At 42.3% G+C, this 13,873-nt stretch overlaps 1 protein-coding gene across 1 annotated transcript in view; it reads right to left on the bottom strand.

Annotated features, from left to right (window-relative positions):
* The window catches only part of LOC150090591 (glutamate receptor 1-like), a 194,034-nt gene that overhangs the window by 156,796 nt on the left and 23,365 nt on the right, over positions 1-13,873 (bottom strand). The window contains exon 3 of the mRNA XM_090371710.1: positions 3,359-3,601. Within this exon, the coding sequence (XP_090227836.1) occupies positions 3,359-3,601 (243 nt within the window). The remainder of the gene's footprint in view (positions 1-3,358; positions 3,602-13,873) is intronic.

Consider the following 13,873-nt stretch of genomic DNA (forward strand, 5'->3'; position numbering starts at 1 on the left):
GCTTCCACGATTAATTTCTTGAATACTTCCCACTTAGAATTTGCTGTTGGTAACGTCATCAGTTGGTCCCAGTGTACAGAATTTAAAAACTGTCTAAGCCGGCCTCCGTAGCCGAGTGGTCAGGAGCGGGACTGCAGTAGCACACGCTCTTTGAGTAGACGGGGGTTCAAGCCCCTGACTGCTAAATACGGTCGATCTGCCAACCCGCACTGGACCAGCGTGGCAGATTATGGTCCATTTCCCTCAGCATGAATCGTTGAGGAGGCTTCCATCCTGCAGTGTGTTGATAATGGCTGCAATTTACTTTTTTTTTTAAGCCCACTGTAGTCACCTTTACGGAAGCAAAAACCCTTCCCTTTATCCCTGATGGTAATTATATCTTAAGTAAATCCTACATCAGTTATATTATATATATTAGAAGACATTCTGATTTACTGGCCCACTGGCGCCTCCGTAGCCACTGGTGGGCAGGAGCAACAGTGTGTAGCACACGCTTCTTTATTAGACCGGGGTTCGAGCCCGTGACCACGAAATACGGAGGATGCGGTAAGGTCAGAGAATGACCCCCGCATATCCCTGAAGCAATATGGCCTTAGTTGCTAATGCTCCTAAAAACCAAATAACAAACAAACAAAGTGACCCACTCTATGTCTCTGTACAATTGTTCGTTGTACTCATTCGAGTCATCAGGCCTATAACACACTCGTACTGTTATTTTTGCTTTCCCAGTGCTTATGTCACACCAAACTGACTCAAATTGCACTGTCCACCTGTTTCAACTGGATGCACTTCCTCAGATTTTGTGTTTCTTAATTAATAGCATAAACCCTCCTCCCTTCCCCATCCTGTCTGTCCTTTCTGTACATTCCCAAAATTCCAATTCTGCATTCCTAATATCTGCGGACACCGTGTCTCTGATATCCCAACAATATCCGCCTTAGATGTCTTGACCAGCACTTCAAATTCATCAAATTTATTTACGATACTCCTAGCATTTGTGTACATGCAAGTATACATGCACCTATTCCTGTTCTTAGTTACTCTTTACAGGGTAACTTAATTCTTAGTTATCTATTACAGGTTTGAGCACATCAGTAATCAGACGTAGCATCTGAATGAGCGCTGGTGTATAACGTTTGCATGTGTTAGGTTAAAATATATGTACGTATATGTAAAGATATATATGTACGTATATATAAAAATATATATAAAGTTATATATATATATTTTTTTTTTTTTTTTTTTAACTGAACAAAATGTTTTTCATGAATATTTTATTGTGAACATCGTCGCCGGAGGCGAATATTTGATATAACAGGCATCTTGGCATACAAATACGAGTAATCCAATAGAGATCGATTTACCACCTTACAGACCGGCACATTATGCAAATTATTCATGCACATTATTCTCAACACAGGTTGCGAACACATTACTTCATTCCCGTTTGTTCACTGGGATAGCCATATCTCCAGTACTCAGAATGGCAGGTTGTCATCGTTCAGATAATTCTCTGAGATGGCGGGCCATTGGACGACTTGAAGCAGGGAAGTCGGACGCGGAGGTGGCACATTGGCTAAATGTGTCACGCAGTGTCGTCTCGGCACTATGGAAACAGTTTCATGAGACAGGAACCATTGCAAGAAGAGCTGGCCGAGGTCGCCCGAGGGCTACGTCAATCAGAACAGACCGTTACTCAACAGCAAGACCGAACCTTAAGATGTCCTGTCATCAACTGTCCCTTGAGGTTGTTGTGGCCACAGGTGAAAACATTTGCAACTGGACTATGTTAAGAAGGCTGTTATTAGTGGCCTCTACTCAAGGAAGCCAGTGGTTTGTATCTCAGTAACCTCAAACCACCGCAGAGCTCGTCGAAACTGGTGCCATGAACATGTGACTTAGAGCCCTGACAAATGGGGTGCAGTTCTCTGATGAATCCCATTTTAGCATACAAACAGATTCTAGACGTTATTTCATCTGGAGACAACGAGGAATGCAGTACCAACATCACAGAAAGGGACACTTACGGTGGAGGCGGTGTTCTCGTGTGGGGGAGGGGGAATAATGATCAACGGCCGCAACCCTTTTGATGTTTTTGGTAGGAGTACCGTAACTGCGCAGAGCTACCGAGAACAGATCCTCGAACCTTATGTGCGACTTTTCAGCGGTGCAGTTCGCCCAGATTTTCTTTTCATGTTCAAGTGGTAGAGGAATATCTTGAAACTGAAGATATCTAACGACTGCCGTGGCCAGCACGATCAGCAGACTTAAATCCAATCGAACATGTGTGGGTCATCCTTGGGAGTTGCATTTCACGCCGACAGCCAACTCCTAGGTCACTTGGTGAGCTAAGGTCTGTGCTCCTGGAAGAATGTAATTTTTTGCCTCAGAATCTTATGGACACCCTTATATCGAGCGTGTTTTACCGCTATCAGACTTGTATAGCCATTGGAGGGGAGCATACGCCGTACTGGTGTTATGTGACCATATTTTCGAGCATTTTGTATCGACTTCTATAATGTGACCTTTTTGGTAATTCTTATACAACCTCTATAAATGTCCCTTATACCTGTCCGAAATTTCGAGCTGTCTTCCCATTTCATCGTTATTCTATGGTACACCACCATACCCAAATTTTGTCCCACTTCATTGCAAGCTGCACGAGTTACACCACGTTTTCTACGTGTGCTGTTAATTTTGTCGAGCATAGGAATTTGTATAGGTTGGACTTCACTTTATGGTGCTTGGCTCCGCCCACTGATTCACAGTGATTAGGCGATCTATTCCTGTGCGTAACTTCGTTTCCCGATTTGGCGCAGGTTTATAATTGGGAAAGATTTTCAGTCTTTGTGGTTGGTTTTAAATCGGGAATAGATCATGCAATCACTGCGAACCAGTGGGCAGAGCTAGTCGAGCTCTTCACTCCTTGTCGTAAAGATCTGTGGATAAGCACCATAAAGTAAATTTCAACCTTTATTTATTATATTTATACAGTATATAAGAAATATATATATATATATATATATATATATATATATATATATATATATATATAATTATTTATTTATTTATTTATTTTTGTTTTAGTTGCTAAGTGCTGTACCTGTTCGAGTACTGGTTGTAAACTTAACTTTTGGACGCTATTGTAGTGTAGTGTAGTGTGGTCAAGCAACAATGCGTGTGTGTGGGGGAGATCGGAAATAAGGTTGAGAACCGCTGCGCTAGAAGAAGTTACTTTAAATTCTCAACAGAAAAAATATGCTTTTTCCGGTGGCGCTAAACACGACAAGTAACCTATAGTGTTCTAGTACATTGAACTCTACAGTATAACTTCAATATATAGGGAAATCGCACTTACCATCATCGCTGTCATACAGATAGGCGATTGACTTCCATTTATACAATTTGATGACATTTGCCACAGCAGAGGTAGTGTCAGGCTTAATTGCAATGGAAAACTTCGAAGACGTGGCAGAGTCCGGGAATGACGGACTTAGCAGTGGCATTCGGAATGTTTTGGAATACGATGATAGCACATTATGAATTGAAGAAGTTGACGGTGATACCAGGGTAAATATACCTTGTTCAAGAACTCGGCACACTAGAAAAGAAAGGAAAGTTTGTATGTAGATAACATCGCCCAGTGCAACTAAGTATGAATATAAATATCAAAAGCTATATTCAGAAATTGATGTATCATATAATCAGTTAAGTTTCTCCCTTTTCATGATACCAAATTTGAAATATTTGATGATGTACGATTAGCTAGTAAACATGCCCTTTACTGTAGATAATCAACAAAGATTCTTAAATGTGCACGTCAACTCCACCTCGTAACACATTTTTTAATGATTATCTGCGGTTCATACAGTTTGAAAGGCACTAATACATTCGATTTTATTATTATTGTTTCTTGTAATGACTGTCTTGGTCGAGCAGCAAAAATGGAGTTTTTATTTTGTTAAATTATTTTGAAAAAGCTAAGAAGTGCGTTGTAATTGTATTGTGTCTTAGAGTTAATATTTTTGCAACGATATTAATTCTGATATACTTCTAACGAATCTTGTACAGTATTATTAATTCTTGAGAATAATCATTGGGAGAATATTCTAAAAAATATTCTCCTTCCCTGCAGATATTCTCTGCTCATATTACTAGTTATTAATAGTGACACCTCAGCTGACCACCAGGACAGCACATGGGATTTTGTAAATGATATGTCCGAATTTTGCAAGCAGGGATAAGGAGGTGATTATTCTATTGTATAAGGCAATGGTCAGACCACATCTTGAGTACTGTATACAGGTCTGGTAACCTCACTTTAGGAAGGATGTAGATCTGCTGGATTGTATGCAGGGAAGGGCAAAAAAGGATGCTTTTACATAGAAAGGCTTCAGTGCTGCAAATTGTAGCGTCTCGAGACTAGGCACCTGAGGGGAGATCTGATTGAGGTGTTTAAAGTCCTGAATGGATTGGGCAAGCTCAATGCTGATGGGATTGTTCCTCTTGTTTAGACCACGCACGAGGGGCATAAATTCAAATTGAGGAAGGATGGTTGTAGAATAAATGTGCGGAAGTTTGCCTTTAGCCAGCGGGCGTTGATTGCTAGAACAAACTTCCATATGATGTTGTGGAAGCAGATTTCTCTTCAAGAAATCTGCTTCCACTGAGAAGAGACATAATTAAAGTGTTTAAACCTTTGAATGGATCGAATAAACTAAATACTGATATCATCCTTCCTCATATTCTTCTTCTCACAACATACATGAGGGGATGTATACTTAAATTGAGGAAGGATGGTTACAGGATTGATGTGCGAAACGTTGCTTTCAGCTAGAGAGTAATTGTTGGACGAACTTTCAGCTGGTACTGTGTAAGTGGATAGTTTAAATAAATTAAAGAAAAATCATGCAATTTACTAGAGGATGGATAGAAGTGGTGGGTAGTGTTTTTTTGTGGGGGAAGAGGAACTGATTCTGTATAAGCTTCCTTACACGCATCATTTGCCACTACTAATACTAATAACTTGGATTTTTTTTTTATATGTAAAAAGATACTCTTTCTTCTCAAGTGATACCTCAGCAATGAAGTTGTTCAACGACGGAGAATTCATTTTTCAAATTGCCTCTACCTCCCGTCACTGGAAAGAGCTTTTAGAACTTTTAGTCGTCCAAAAATGTTTAAAAAATTATCTTGGTCTGGTAACTCGTCGGATTAGGACTTCATAGAAAATCTTTTGATACAGTTATAACGAGGGTTAATGAAGAAAATCTCATGCGAAACGTGAGTTAATAGAGTCAGTAATCAGCGTATAGTTATTGTGAAATGCCGTAAGAAACATTAAAAAACCTCATGTATTCCACCCAGACATTGTAAAGATGTTATAGTTTTTTCAGATATCCGACAAAATTAATGAATGGGATAACTGTCAATGAAAGTAGATAACTGTAGACCACATGTCCAAAAAATTTCCTTCAATTTAAGAGCAACTGACTGTTGGAATAAACTCATACCTACTCTTGTGGAGATTGGAATTTTATCTAAATTTAATGAGAGAATGGATAAATACTTAAAAGAAACAAGTAAATGAAGAGAGGAATAGGACATTGGTGACTTTATTTTATTTTTTAATTTAAATTTGAAATATACATTTAATTTTATTTATTTTTTGGCTAGTGCTACATAAACATGCCTCCTTTCATGAATTTTGCCGATACTAATAATAAAATATTAGTTAAAATTTTGAGTAATAAAAAACTTTTTAAAAAAAATGCTGCTATCTAGCCATTAGTAATATATCACTGAATTTATTTTTATTTTTTGTTCATAAAGAAAAAAATAATTTCAACATGTATGTTTTGAGCCAAAATGCAAAAAGAAAAAGTGTGAAATGGGAGATTTGTTATTAATTTGACCAGCATTATATTGTAATTACGGTATACTGTGTGTTAGAGTTAACATTTTTTCAACAATATCAATTTTGATGTGCTTCTAACGAATCTTATATTATTAATTCTTGAGAATAATCCTTGGGAAAATATTCTCCTTCCCTGCAGATATTCTCTGCTCACGTTACTAGATATTAGTATTGACAACTCAGCATGGTCTTAACAAAGTGGTCTAATAACGGTTGAGCATCTTCTCCCGATTACTGCCACCGTAGCCGAGTGGTGAAATGTCAGGGTGCCTGGGGTTGAAGCCCGTGGCTTCTAAATACGGTGCTGTTACTTGTATTCTCTCTACCTTCTGTGGTCGTCCCGGAGTATAAACAGAAATTTTATTTTTTTTTTTATTTAAATTACCTGTCTTGACACGTCTTTCCATTCTTTTTTCTAAGACAGTTCATCCAGTTCCAGTCCAACCTATAGGTCCCGTTCCGGTCCGTCCTATAGTTCCAGTTCACCCCACAGATGCACAGTCGGAGTGTGATTTGGGGATTGTTGTTGTAGTAGGGTTTTTAGGAGCATTAGTAACTAAGGGCCTATTGCGCCTTATATACTGTCTGTAAATTGCCTATGTTCTGTGGTTGATTTTCTTTTTGCTGGACGAAAAATCCGAGTTCCGGGAGTAAAAAACCATGCTACCCTCGTACGACTAACTCAGCCACGTTGTGAAAAAGTTCCATAAAAACTCCTCACGTCATCGATGGGACTCGAACTGAGGTCTTTCCCACCTGTGTGGGGAGGATAGCGATTCTACGAACTGTGCTACCACCAGGGCTTGGGGATAGTGATAGCTGAGGTAGATATGTAAGTCCCTAGTGTACTCAAATCACTCAAGTACACATTTTCACGGTGAATTGGTTTATTATCATTTTAAACCTATCCGTATCCGTCAAGGTGGCCATATAACATAGACGGATGTGCTTTATCTCTTATGATGCTCAAATAAATATATACGAAAATTTACTATCAGCCAGAGAGTTATTGATTATTAGGACAAACTTCCATCTAGTGTTGAAGTGGTAGTTTGAATTAATTTAAGGAAGTAGACAAATTATTAAAAGTGATGGACAAATGATGTAGGTGATTTTTTTCTTTTTTGGTTGACGCTGTATAAGCTTGATTCGTTGCATCATTGCCACTGCTAATACTAATTGTCGTGGGCGCCTCCGTAGCTAGGTGGGAAGGAGCAGCAGTGCATAGCACACGCTTCTTGATTAGACCGGGGTTCGAGACCGTCACCACCAAATACGGAGGATGCGGAAAGGTCAGGGAAAGACCACCGCATATCCCGGAGCAATATGGCCTTAGTTGCTAATGCTCCTAAATAACAAACAAACAAACTAATTGTCGTTCACCTTTCAGGAGTTGGGGGAACAGAGAATTAAGGGTATGCTCTGAAAACACTCCGCACCATTATTCCCTGCCAGCATGTACTGTTGGTACGCAGCAAGCAGGATACATTTTTTCATGTGCTTTCCTCCATATCTGAACCCTTTCATCACTTTGGAATTATATAATGAGTTCAGACCACATGATCTTTCGCATTCTCCCTGAGGCTACTCTTTTCTCGCTCTACGCCACTGCTGGTTTTTTTTTTTTTTTTTTTATCAGTACACTTCCGAAATGAACAGCGTGCGTAGCCTCCGACTGTCACAGTTCATTCCCTAAAAAAGGTGCATACGTCATATACTACATGCTTGTGTTCACTCACCAAGATTTCTCTAAATATGCTATAACACATACACTGTGCTGCCACTTTATTAGGTACACCTATCTAGTAGCGTGTTGAGCCTTCAAAACAGCCTGAATTCTTCTAGGCATGGATTGAACAAGAGGCTGAAAACGTTGTGCACGAATGGAGTACCATGCAGACGTGAGTGTGTCACGCAATTCCTTGAAATTCGACGGAGCTGTAGACCTGCAGCGAACAGCCCTTTCCAACTCATCCCAAAGATGTTCAATAGGATTGAAATCTGCAGACTGAGCGGGCCATTGCAGCAAAGAAAAGTCATTGTCATGTTCCTGGAACCATTCCATAGTGATTGGGGCTTTGTGCACCGGCGCATTTTCCTCCTGGAAATAACCATCTGACTGAAGATAAACTGTCAACATGAACGGATGCACTTGTCAGCAACGATGTTTAGGTACGATGTGGCATTCAGTCTTGAATCTATGGGTATCAATGGACCCAACGTGTGCCAAGAAAACATTCCCCACACTATAACCCTGCCCCCACCACCTTTCACAGTAGTCGTCAGACATGACGGGTACATGGATTCATGTTGTTTTCACCAAATTCTGAGCTTTCCATCAATATGATGCACCAGGAACTTCGACTCGTCAGACCAAGCAACTGTTTTCCAATCCTGGATATTCGAGTGCTGTTGTTGCTGTGCCCACAGGAGGCGTGCTCTCTTGTTCTTCATTGATAACAAAGGTACGCGATGTGGCCGTCGGCTGTTGTAGCCCATTCGCGACAAAGTGCGACTAGTGGTCCGTTGTGATATTTTGTTCTGCGCACCAAGGTTGTATTCTGACGTGATGTGCGACATTGTGGCCCGTCTGTTTGCTTGCACAATTCTAGCCATCCTCCTCTGACCTCTCTCGTCTGTCCTTTGCTGGGGCCTTCGATGCACTTTGGCGGCCAAGCATCTTGGCAAGGCTTCGGGTTACTGGGATCCCAGGCAACCTCTACAGGGTGATCAAGAGCTACCTCACAAACAGATCCATCAGGATTGTTGCTCCCTATGGGACCCTCTCCAAGAATACATTTCGCGGCTGTCCACAGGGTTCGGTCCTTGGACCACTACTGTGGAACATAGTAATGGACTCCTTCCTAGCTATAGACCTCGACGAGGTAAAATCGCAGGCCTTTGCTGATGACCTCTTACTGACAGTGACAGCGGACTCAAGGACACAACTGGAGACACTGGCAAACCGGGCTCTGTCCACCCTTCAGGAATGGGCAAAGAAAACTCAACTTAGAATATCCCCTGCAAAGACAAACTCCATTCTGCTCAAGGGGTGCCTCAACCTCAGGCGGCCTCCACAAATCAAGATCGACCAGAAAACAATTAAATTCTCAAAGCAGCTAAAGTACCTAGGCATGATTCTAGATCCGAATCTATCATTTCAGGACCACCTGAAATGTTTGCGTACAAAAGTCAGACGATACACTGCATTGGTTGCCAGCGTCACTCGCAGAGACTGGGGCCTAGACAGACGGGTGCTACGTCTTTTCTATAAAACCATCTTCACCCTAATAGTCACGTATGCATCTGGCACATGGTATCAAAAACCCACAACTGTTGTCAATAAACGAATCATTGACTCGATTCACCGATCAATCCTTCTGACCATTACTCGAGCTTGCAGCACAGTGAGCACGCATGCCCTGCAAGTCCTTGCTGGTGTCCTTCCACTGGACTTAGAGATCATTCGACGGGGCCTCACGCACCACCTGGGCAAGGGTATCCCATAGACATGTTTGGGATTCACCACCGACATCATCAATAGCAAGACTATGGAAAAGAAAAAGCTGCATGCTCACCTGCTGCAGGTGTGGCAGGATAGATGGGCCACCTCGCAAAAAGGCGAAATCGCCAGAAAGTTTCTGCCCAACATTGGCCGGGGTTTTTCCGAACTTCCCACCCTGGTTTTCCCCGGGCCTACAAGTCACATACCTACTGACAGGACATGGAGCTCTGAATGCAAAGCTATTCCTACTCGGAATACAAGAAGATCCCACCTGCACCTGCGGGGGGCTGGAGAGCTGGCAGCACCTCATGCATGATTGCCAGCTGTATGACGACCTCCGCAGTGCATTCATCACCAAAATACAGTATCTACCATACGGCCAGGAGCACCACATCTTGGACACCAGGGAAGAATATCAGGCTTTCTCCAGCTATGCACTGGCCCTGTTCACAAGACGGAGAGCTCTTATCGCAGCGAATCGCAATCAACCACTGACACAATAAGGAAATGAACAAACCTCGAAGGAAATCATCCCGCGGAAGACGCCTGAACCCAATGGCCTCCGATCATCAAGGCACTAAACCCTGAAGTGGACCTAAAGTTGAATAAATGAGAAATGACTCTATAAACAACATTGACGCAAACACCACATGGATGGGAAATGTCACAACAAAGACCCCACAAACGCCGACAAGCAAACCCGGACCTTTTGACGGTAAAGACTGCAGAACGGACGGGAACCACCCCATGAACGATCATGCTTCGGTCCGATCGCTCCTGGAAAGGACTAGAACCGCTAGCAGCTCCGCTGCCAAATGCTATATGGCGAGCCGAATGGGGTACCCTTACCCTATTCATCTTAAATTCCCTATCCCCGGCAGGAGGGAGAGGAGACATGCTCTGTTTCCTCCCTCCCCTGCCAACCCATCTCTTCACCTGGTGAGGCATGCGCCTGCCTCACTGACCACCTGAGGTCGCCTTCTCTATCGTCTCCATGCTTCTGCCTTCCCCCACAGTCTTCAGTCTCTTCCCCCACTCTAACTGTATACCTTATCCATGGCAGGGGGAGATAACTCTTCTTCGTCTCCCCCACCCGCCATCCAAACTCCCCTCTGGTGTGGCATGGGCATGCCATACTGTCTAGCAGGGGTCATCTCCCCTATCGACCCCTTACTTCTACTTCTACCCCCCCACAGTATTCAGCCTCCCCTCCCTCCCACTTTTATCTTTCATCTAACGTATAACCCACACGTCTAAATTTAATAACAACGAAATTCTGCCCGACCTATTAGGCCTTTTAACACATCTTTCTAGCGTTCAACCCCAACCAGCGATTTCCTAACAGCAATCTCCTTAAGAATTAACGTCAAACGCGTATATATATATTTTTTTCTCTTTCTTTTTTTTTATTATTACTATTTTATTTTATTTTTTACTTTTGTTATTATTTTATTTATTTATTTATTATATATTTTTTATTTATTTATTTTTATTTATTTATTAATTTATTTTATTTTTTTTAGGTCCTAGCCACTGAAATCCCAGGAAACTAGGTGGCAGGACCTGCCGGAGCAACTCGTCATGATTCTGGACACCTCCACGTGGCAAGGTATGGGCAACGTCGGGCCCCACCAGGGGCCTGGCGGCCAATAAGCCGGACAAACAATGGGCACAACAGATCACACTGCACAGACATGGCCCACACACTTTCAAGTCTCTGGCTTGACAGTGTACTGTCCTCGATACAGCGAACATACGCGGAGATGGGAGAAATCCCAGGCGCCGTCTGACACGAACATACCTTATACCTAATCTCGTCTGTCCTGGTGGTTCATGGGCTCTGCACGAGGTTTGCAACCTGCATTCAAATCAGGCACCACTCAATGTCCTGTTACTTAATATTTCTCTATTCTCCGCCCTCTGGACAGTTCGAGGAATCTCTTAACTCTCTTGACCATACATTAGACTTTTTAGGCTCAAAGAACATCCTAATTACGGCTGACGTTAATGCGAAATCCCATTTCTGGCACAGCCCAGTTTCTGATCCCCGAGGACTGCTGCTGGAAGATCTTTTCCTCACCAGGAACCTAACCATCCAGAATCTACCAAACCAACTACCTACATATTGCAATTCAATAGGACAATCAAATACTGATGTAACCATTACTACCAATGATCTCCGAACACACATACAGAACTGGACAAAAACATCCCAGACTGGACGCTTAGTGACCACTGAGTTATATATTTCCACATTACTAATAACCAACCGCCAGTCCCTCTCCATGAACAACAGCCTGGCTTTGTCCGATTCTCCACGAAAAAGGTAGATTGGGCAAAATTTGAAGAATCCATTAAACAGGACTTTCCAGAATCAGACTCCTCCCATCTCAGCGCTTTCGCCTGAAAAACTGGCAGAAACCATCCAAATCGCCATAACCAAGGCATCTTATAGGGTCGGCAAGTAAGAAGAGAGTTTGCACCAGACCCTGTGCTTGGTGGACAACAGAATTGACCAGTCTAAGGAGAGATGTTCACAGAGCGCGAAAACAATATCAGACCCACAGAGACTGGTCAGCTCCTGATGTCACCCGGCTCTATAGAGACTACATAAATAAGAAAAATACATATACCAGGGAAATAGCAAAAAGAAAGAAAGAGACCTGGTCCAACTTTGTAAATGAATCAGGTAATACGAATTCATGGGGATTACTATACAAGTTAGCACGAGACAAGACTCTCGCATCTGACATCTTTGGAACAATCAAATCTGGTCAGCAGAAAATCTCTAACTGGGCTGACTCAACCAACGCCATTCTCAAACTCTTTCCTGATAATAACCCCCTGGAAGACCTTCCAGAACACAGTACAATCAGAAGAGACAATGAAAAATACCAAACGTCAGTGCAAACTAACTCATTCACAAATCCGGAACTTGAAGCAGTTCTTAAGATAAACATCAAAAAATGCCCAGGACTGAACATGGTGAAATATGCTTTCATCATTACAATACATAAAATCAAATCTGAGCTCCTGCTACTGTTATACAACAAATGTCTCTCTCACTCTTGTTTCCCACAAATCTGGAAGACTGCACTACTCCGTTTCATCGCCAAGCCCAATAAACCGATTACAGAGCCGAGATCCTTCAGACCTATAGCACTTCTGGCCAACATTGGAAAAATCCTAGAACGGTTAATAGCTCTGCGCATTACAAATCTGTTTCTTTCTCGGAATCTGATCTCGCCTGCACAATATGGATTTACCTCAGGCACAATATGGATTTACCCCTGTGAGGAGGCCCTCTCAGACCTGGTCCTGCATCTGGAGATGTCCAATTACAAGTACGAAATGGCCTTGTTCATTGATTTTGAGGAGGCCTTCGACAACGTGTGGTGGGAAAGCGCCCTGGAACGCCTCAGATCGGCAGAATGCCCTCACAATCTCTATTGGCTAAACCGAAACTACTTTTCAGAGCGATCGATCATCATAAAATCTAAATACCAACATATCCACAGGCCTGTTTACCGGGATTGTCCACAGGGGCCGGTTCTGGGACCTCTGGTCTGGAATACGGTGCTTCAAAACTGGCTACACAAATCATCTGAACATACTAAAGTCATTGCATTTGCCGATGATTTGACATCATCATCTCAGGTCATTCAAGATCGGTCCTTGAATTGAGAGCGCAGAAAGTGAACTAACAAACTTCAGATTAATCCCACCAAAACAAAGATGATTTTCAAAACCAAATGACATAAGAAGCCCCCCCCCAGATCAAAATTAATGGTATTCAGCTACCCCTGGTCGTGCAGGCCAGGGTCTTAGGGATGATCATAGACCACAGGCTATCATTCCTACCTCACCTACAACATCCTCGTGAAAAAACCAGGAAGTTTACAGCCTCCATCATTAGAATTTCAAGAAATGAGTGGGGCCTGTCCAGGTGGACCCTGCTCCTCTACTATAAAGTGGTATTCCTTCCCATAGTCTCATTCGCGGACGGAGCTTGGTTCCACATAGTGGTAATCGTCAAAATGAAGCAAAAACTCAACTCAATCCAGAGGGCTATGCTACTAGCAACACATCGCATCTGCCGAACGGTGTCCACTGCGGCAATCCAGGTTATTGCTGGGACTCTGCCATTAGACCTATATGTAATTTTTAGAGGATTATGCTTCAGGCTCAAAAAAGGAATGCCTACCTCCATCATGGATATAGAACTATCGCTGAATGATGACAATAAAAGGGAAAAAGCTCGATGCTTTAAAGAGCTAATAAATGTCTGGCAAACAAGGTGGGACAATTCAACTGTTGGCACTGTAACCAGAAATTTCCTACTGGATGTCTCCTTTGTGATGTCGAAGAAGGTTAGCTCATGGTTTACATACAATTAGTCTGGAAACATCGTATCTTATTACTGGGCATAGATCCCTTAACAAAAAACTCCA

This window comes from Mastigoproctus giganteus, chromosome 1 (assembly GCF_048544385.1).
Source record: "Mastigoproctus giganteus isolate SK-2022 chromosome 1, ASM4854438v1, whole genome shotgun sequence".
Taxonomy (NCBI): Eukaryota; Metazoa; Arthropoda; class Arachnida; order Uropygi; family Thelyphonidae; genus Mastigoproctus; species Mastigoproctus giganteus.